This window comes from Buceros rhinoceros, unplaced genomic scaffold (assembly GCF_000710305.1).
Source record: "Buceros rhinoceros silvestris isolate BGI_N320 unplaced genomic scaffold, ASM71030v1 scaffold3918, whole genome shotgun sequence".
NCBI classification, from domain to species: Eukaryota; Metazoa; Chordata; class Aves; order Bucerotiformes; family Bucerotidae; genus Buceros; species Buceros rhinoceros.
Window position 1 is genome coordinate 25,437 of NW_010426203.1, and position 8,183 is coordinate 33,619.

The window sequence follows — 8,183 nt, forward strand, 5'->3', positions numbered from 1 at the left end:
GTTCTCAGTTATGAAATGTAAACCTGTGAAACAAAAACACCCACCAAAATGCACCCATAGACGTACACGTTAACCTGGTTTTTCATTTTACTGTTATCTCCTACACTCATCACTGCACGATATGAAGTACAGATGGATCTTGCTCATTTTCTCTTTCAGCATTTAGACATGTGGCTCAAATTAAATGGTTCTTTGCTTAAGTAACAGGCTATGCTGCATATGCCTTCTAATCAACATGATCAGCTGCAGAACATTGCTGTCAGGCACTGCTTCCCCACCCAGCAATGGCAGGATGTTTGGCCCTCTCCCTTTGCTTCTGCAGAATCTTTGTAGTCTGGTCTTATAATCACTGTGAAAAACTTAGAGTTCACCCTCCTGCACATGTAACACAAAATAACATCTGGAGCTAGCACAGGAATCCATTCCATTAATAGGGATCACAATCTAGATATATTAAATGCACTTAAGAATAGAGTAGTTAGGTGAAATACAGGATATAAAGATAACTCATTATATATGAAAGGCTAGCTACCAAGTAAACTCCTGACATTCATGCATCTCTTTAGGGCAGCTGGCAGGCTTGTAGAAGGGATTAACAAGCACAGACAGAACTTGCAAAATTCAGGTTTTGAGGCTGGTTTTGGAGAATGACTAGGAGAAAATTACCTATTGCCATATTGTTTCAAAAACATTCATTAAAATTAAAATTGACATTTTTTTCTGAAGCACTTGTTACCGCATTTGAAGGGTGGGGTACTATAGGCTGAAAAGAAGTAACCTCTACCCTGCAGTAACCACTTCTGCCCAGACTTTTATTCCACAGCAATAGGGTGGACGGTCACTTTTGCTGAGAGAAACTGCCTTGTTTTAACTATGGGATAAAGAACATATGCATGACCAATTACCATGGGGCAGCTGATTCACCACACAAACACACTTTTTTGCACTCCCACATACATTCATGCTTTAAAACTCTTTATGCATTCATGCATAAAACTTTAAACTAGGACAAATAGAAGTAACTGATGTTCCAAGGCAGGAGACTGGATATCACTTCATGGATTCTCAGTTTCCAAAGAGGTTGCGTTACTCTACATGTTACAGAAGACTCCATGCACAAGATGCTTTCCTTTGTTTTCAGTAGCCCACTGAAATTCAAATTCAGATTTCAACAAAAATGTCTGTAAAAATCAGGAACTCCTGTCACTTACTTGGCTTAGAGTTAATGACGACGTTTTCAGCAGAGTGCTGTGGTGGAAGCCTGCAGTTCTCTCCTTGGCCTTCGCTGCTGCCATACTCTACGACTTCCACTTGTCCCAGAGGTACACTCCACTTCAATAAATACCTCTGGTCAGTTGTCACGATGCCACTGCTTTCATAGGAAGAACTGCAAGATGCACAAATTTTTGCTGTGACAAGCCACTGTTTCATGGCATCCTCTTTATCATTTTAGTTTCTAAAACCTGCTATTCATCAGTTGGAGTACTGTGCTCAACTTGAAACAAATACATGCATCAGGCTGACTTTTACGACTGACCTTTCCTGGAGTTCAAAGAGCAGCTAATCAGGTACAGATAATCTTGTTTACAAACAGTACAGGACTGCCAAAACAGTCCCTACATTTCTCTAATAAAACAGAAATTATCATCTTTTAAGACCAACGGGCATTTTGAAATCCTAATACAAGTGCTTAGGATGGAACTTTGGCTCCATATTTTCCTAATTCTTTTGAAGCAGTGCTCGAAAGAAGTAACCACTACATTTAGGGAAGTATGGATGATGGGACCCTTATGTGACTACCGGAAGCAGGAAGGGCAACATAACCTCCCAAGTGCTGACAAACTAACACTTCTGCTGAGCCCCCACAGCCCAGGGTATTTTTTGCAGCAGTCCTTTGAAACTGCTGTGGCTTCCGAGAGCAATCCCACAGGAGCTGCTGCTAAAGGAAGAGTGTATCACAATGAGCATTTTGGAGGAAAGAGCACACTGAGAAAGCTTGCCATAGGAATGGTATCAATGTTCCTTTTCCTTTTGTTTCCTTCATTTCCTTATTCACATTCAAGCACATCCAACAAATATTTATTATAAAGAACAAAAGAGACATTAAAGTGAATGAAAAAGGTTTACTTCCCAGAAAATATACCTGAAACAGAGAAGTTAAATGCTTGGGAGAAATCAGCAAAACACATTTATTGAGAGCAGTACCTAGATTTTGATGTTTAGCTAGTCAGCTACCTATTCACACCACAGTCATACTCGTCTTTCAATAAAGAGGCAAGTATGAACGAAAACCACAAATGCCACAGCTTCAGTAAATATTTATAAACTCAGAACCAGTTAATGCCCACCAGAACATCAGTGCTGCGACAACCAGAACTGTTGACTTCATAAAGAACCCAGAGACTTGGCATAATCATGAGTTTTTCACATGGAAAATGAAAACAGACTGCACATTGCCACTTCAGGGACAAATATAGAAAATCCAAGAGGATGATGGTATGGAAGAGGATAAAATATGAATGGCTAAAAGCAATTTTCTTGCAAACAACTGTGAGAAAATATCCAGATGTTAATAAGGAACTGGAGAATTCATAAAGGAAGAGAATCACAGGATAATTGACATAAGCTTGTTCATTTTCTGAAGTGCAGTTATTACATGGCACTTCTCACTCACTAACATGAGACCAAGCATTCCTGTGACTACAAATATATGTACTGTATTCATACTCCTGTAGTAAACTAATATATTAACTCATATTATGCTTAAGAAAAGCTGTTCTTGGAAGATTTTAGTGGGTCACATTTTCTCTGCCAGAATGTACCAGCACATAAATCAATCTGTGATACAAGCAACATTTGAAGGTGAGTGTGACCTCGGCATACATAGAGGCACAGTAACTAATAATTACAGCAAACTGAAACACAGAAGGCACTACGAAAAAATGCTTTCTTCAAATCACCTCAGCTTTAATCCTTCAATGTTTGGTCTCAGAGATAAAAACTCTTCTGCAGCTGGAACTTTGTTACCAGGTTCCAGGTTTGGTTCAAATTTGTTCCAATTTGCAAATCGTGTCAAGTTACAGTTCTCTCTCTGTGTGTGATAGTATAAATTTAAAGAAGAAGATAAAAAATCCTACCTTGGCTAGTGCTCTGCTAAACACTAAAACACAGCAATAACTAGACACTAAAAGGCATTTCTATCTGTAATCTCCAACTGATACAATTTTCTTACAAATTTACTGTATAACTTCTAAACATCAGCAGGCAGTTTAGAGGACTGTAGCAAAGCTCGTTATCTATTTATTGTGACTACTCCTAGAAATCATTAGCCACAGTAAAAACAATTTAAAAAAATTCAGTGTCATTTTTTTCCAGTTGAAGCTTGAACGGTCATTTCAAAAACATGTATCAAGTCTTACCGAATATTTACTGTTGCACACATCAGCATATCATTTAACATGAAAAGGCGTCGTTCTTTCGTTTTGATAATTTCCCCTTTGTCATTGTAAACCGTCTCAACCATATCATCAGTCCGAATGAGGTACCTGTTTCCACTGCTGAGTAGCTAGATTTTAAAAACAATCAACATTATGTATTATACTCAGTACATCTAAGATACGGTGCAAAAAATAAAATACTATGGATTATCACTATCCATCCTAGGACAAATGTTCTCAGGTGGATTTGCCAAATGAATTAAGCCTCTTTACTAAATTGCTTTTCATTTAGAGAAACAGTAACTTCTGCTGTCACAAATACTGTCTGCAAGTGTTTTTGGTCTTAATACAGAACATAATTGCTCTGAATATCTTTAATACTGGTAAAGGTCCCCTAGTAAAAAGAAATACAGCTTCCACAGTTTCTGTGGTTTCCTTCCCTGTTCCTTCTTTCATAGCCCATTTAAGCACTACTCGTTCCAGCCGTCCCCAAGGGGGAGGTGAGGGCAGGAGGAGGAAGAATGCTCCTGCTCTGGGAGCTGGCTAAGGAGTGCAGCTGGCAGGTTGCCACAGACTGTAGAGAAATTATATGTACAAGAGATGCACGGCATGTAAATTGCTCCTGCGATTTGCCTTCCAGGGCTGAGGATCAGCACTGTGTGCAAGTGTGATCCAATTCCTCACAGGTCAAACACACTTCTGCAGCAGCCAAGAGAACAAAATGGTCCATAACTCACTTATTTCCTATCCACCCCCCTCCTTCACCAACTGTTTCACCCTGCCTGGCATTGTTTCAAAACTGTATGTGCCAATAATAACTGACAAAACACACAGGGCCTTGTGTGATTTGCAGTGACTATTCACATCTATGTCAACTCATTCTCCCGGTGCATAACATACAAGGTTTTACAGTGGATATCAACTGACAAGAGGAAACCTGGACCACCTCTTAAAAAACATGTTCTGTATCTTGAAATCCTTCAACTATTTGTAAGTGATTAGTAGTTGCTTCAAGAAGCAGGAGTATGAAAACTAGGAAAGAAAGTGTCTGAATCCATCTTCCAATACACTTAGAATGGAAATACTGTTCCAATATGACAATAAATTCAGTATCCCATTTCCGAGAAACAGCTCAAAGCAAGCGTGTGCTGGTTGACTACTATTTTCCTAAAAACTATGCTTTTATGCATCACAAGAAAAACCCGCTCCCTGCACTCCCCTTCAGGATGTCCCTGTTACTCCGTGCCAGAATGAGTCCAGAGTAATCATCTGTAACCTCACAAAAGCAATAGTCGAAGCATTTGTGCCCCATCTCATGGGAAAGGAGGAACCATTTATGACACAAATCAGACAAGCATACATATAACCAGCACACAGATTGCTGCTAGCAAACTCAAACGAAGAAAATTGTTCCTTCTTTCTGAATGTCTTCTACAGTTCTTTAAAGACATATCTATTGTATGATCCAAATGCATGAATGAAATAGACTGGGATGTTCCTGGATTCAAGGAAGATGTTGGACACATTCAATAGCACTGCTCCACAGTTAGAAGCACTGCAGTTAAGGAACTGGTTCCTTCCTTTATATGAGAGTTCTGGGATAAATTAAAAGTTGAATTTTTCCATGCAGAAGATGTGCAAGGGTCTTTTCTATACAGCATTATTTCCTACACTGCCACTGAACACCCATGCTGCTGCTATTTCAGCACATCACCCACTCCAGCACACAGTGGTTTAACCATCATGCCTGTTCAGTCCTGGACATAGGTCACATCTCACACCTACCGCTACAATGAATCCATGTTGCTAAGCTCTACAGAAAAAAATGTAGGTGTCTCTTTGGTGTCTGTTTTAGAGATTGCTCAAGGCCCAGAAACTAACTCTTCCATTACACATTCCTACTTTCCTAACCTTGTTCAGATAACGTTCGTTCATGGCTTTTGCTATTTGTTTTACTTCACAGCGCTGATCTGCATCCCTTTTTCTTTCATTTAACTTCTCCGCCAGTGTTTCAAGTTCTGTTAGAGCCATCTGTAGAGGTAATCTGTCAGGATGTCCTTTATTAGTGTTCTTCAACATATCCTGAGGTGAAACGATACAACAAAACAAAAATCAGATTTAATTTCAAAGTCAAGTTCAAAAGATTAAAGGATATAGAGTTACCACTACCTTCTCTACCTGAGTACTACTAAAGAAAAAGGCCAATGAACACCTAATGCATATTTAGACAGCACATTGCTTTACTTTTCTGAATATCTTAATAGTTCTTAAAAAAGATACTGATTGGGGACACATACAGCTTATTTACAGGACAAAAGGACGCAGAAGGAATCTGAAAATAAATGTAATAACTGCAAATGTAAATACAAATAAAAAAGAGGCATAGAATATTAAACACAAGTTGAAAATCAATATTGTAGCATATGTAGGTGTCTGTGAATAATAATTTAAAATTGAACTTTTCTGATATTTACTGTCATAATAAGATTGTACTATCTTTATCACTGTTATTATTCCTACCAAAACACTGACAACATGCTCATCCCAACGTCAGAGACATTACTTTATGGAAGACACAACAGCTTCTCAAAGTCTTTCCCTTTTGTAGGCATACAGTAAGAACAATATGAATTATATTTTTTCTCCTTTCCCACAGCGCTTAAAAAAATCCCTACATGTTACCTATGGCTTCCTGCCATAGGGAATAATTGCATCTCTTCTGCTACCTCAAGATCTCTCTCCATGGATTCCCTGCCTGCATGCTCCCCCCACAACTAACTCAGCTCCTTCTCCCACAGTGATTCCTGCACCCCAAAGCCTGTCCTCCTCTGTGGCACCTGCAAAACACAGCTAACTAGTAGCACTCACTCGGATAGACCTGCTGAGTCTCAAAAGAGTTACAAACAGTGTAAGCTGGTCCGGGGCAGGTCTGCACTGGGGAATTGTCCTCTTCCACTGCAGCGTGCTCCTCCAGCAGCTACCACACAAACCCACAAGTAAATCACAAAAGCATCCCTCTGGTAAACATTACGTACCTGCAATAGTAGAATGAACTGTGGGAAGCGCTGGATAGGTTTCATCATTAAACCATACAGTGTAATTCGATCAGGGCTGGACTCCTGGCACTGCTGCAATGCGAGAATCCCACACCATTAACTTCTGTGAGCCTACTTCCATCAGTTACAGGATGAAAGAAAAACATTTCCTAAAAATTCTTCTACATCAGGCACAGTAAGCACAGCGGTGGTACTGTAAAGATTCCATTTACTATAAAGATTTCATTTTAAAATGTTAAATGTTTTTTTAAAAATCACTATTAAAATGATGGCATGTCACTGAACTGAAATCACCTCCTTAAACAAACACGGCTGGGATAACGCCGCACCAGCAATGCAGCACCTATGCATTCATTGATACAGCTCCTACAAACCTATGCTGTTTACATAAGCAGTGCACTGAAACGGCTGCTTAACTTCAAGCACAAAGGGAATGTATTTGTTCGAGATCTTAAATTTGAAAAATTTAAGTGATCTGATGATTTACTACTGCTGCTCAGTTTCTTGTGGCTACGAGACTATAAATAACTACCCATGTGTTTTTAAGAGGAAATCAAAGGAAAAACATCATAACCTCAGTGCTATGCAAACATAAGAGATTTTAATTTTTTTTATTAGAAGAAACTAAGAAAAAGAACATTCATTTATGTTTCGAAAGAAAAAAATAAGACACATTATTTTGATTACCAGGACTGGAAGACAGAACTAGACAAATTTCATTTATATGTGCAGAAAAGCCTTGTTTGTGTAAGACGTTTCAACATTTGGAAATACTAGCTAGCATCACAGCTGGTCCAGAATAAGGAGAATAGAGGAAATGCTCAACAAAACAAAGCAAACCCAAACAATATTAAACCGGTATTGTGCTTAAATTGCTATTTACTGCTACAGCTATCAGCTTCACAACTATTTGTTTCCACACTTTTTTTCCCCAATGCAGTAACGCAGTAGTGAAGATTCTGGTCTTCATTGCTGGTGAGCAAACGAAAAAAGGAAGGTACAGAAATGTCTCCTGTCCTCAGAGTTCAGCTGCGAGTCCCCAGGTCTAAGCAGCACCAGTGCCAGCACTGACAAGCAGCAATGAGAGGTGTAAGTTACGCCTCCATTGGACAAGGGGCTTTCAACAGCGTGAGAGGTATAAAGCGACTCATAAAGAGTCTGATCTTCATGGTGCCCAAGGCTTCCAGAATATAGTCCTGTGTAGTGCTGGCCACACTCTAAAAAGCTGTTAAGTTAATTTTAAGATCTGAAGACAAGTTAGGTGTCAGCCCGCGTGCTACTCACCTCTAGGCAATCTAAGAGCTTCACTCTTTAGTTTGCCTAGGTGTTCTGGTTTGAGCTGAAGCTTCCTTGTTTTGGGAAATGGACAAATAGGAATTATTCCATGCAGTACAATAACTCTGCATTTAACTGGTTAAGAGAGTCAGGTGAACGTAACATTACGTCAGGAGCCTTTAAAAGCAGCAGCTCGGGGGAGTGTCGCTCTCCTGGACTCTGAACAGCTTTACGGAGGGAGGGCTCCTGCGAATCTGCTGGCCCGACTAGGCCCGACAAGGCCTGACAAGGCTCGACCCGGCGAACAACTAGGCCTGAGAGCTGAGGGCCTACACCGCCCGAGATCGCTGAGGATCAAGGACTTTGAACTATTCCTGCCGTGAGTCTCGTCTGAATCGGGTGAGACATCCCGACT

At 39.9% G+C, this 8,183-nt stretch overlaps 1 protein-coding gene across 1 annotated transcript in view; it reads right to left on the reverse strand.

Annotated features, from left to right (window-relative positions):
* The window catches only part of ARHGEF10 (Rho guanine nucleotide exchange factor (GEF) 10), a gene marked incomplete at its 3' end in the record, with an annotated part of 76,874 nt that overhangs the window by 19,711 nt on the left and 48,980 nt on the right, over window positions 1–8,183 (reverse strand). The window contains exons 14-17 of the mRNA XM_010141404.1: window positions 6,473–6,565; window positions 5,349–5,519; window positions 3,420–3,565; window positions 1,212–1,387 (exon numbers count right to left, since the gene is read on the reverse strand). Coding sequence (XP_010139706.1) covers window positions 1,212–1,387; window positions 3,420–3,565; window positions 5,349–5,519; window positions 6,473–6,565 — 586 coding nt within the window. The remainder of the gene's footprint in view (window positions 1–1,211; window positions 1,388–3,419; window positions 3,566–5,348; window positions 5,520–6,472; window positions 6,566–8,183) is intronic.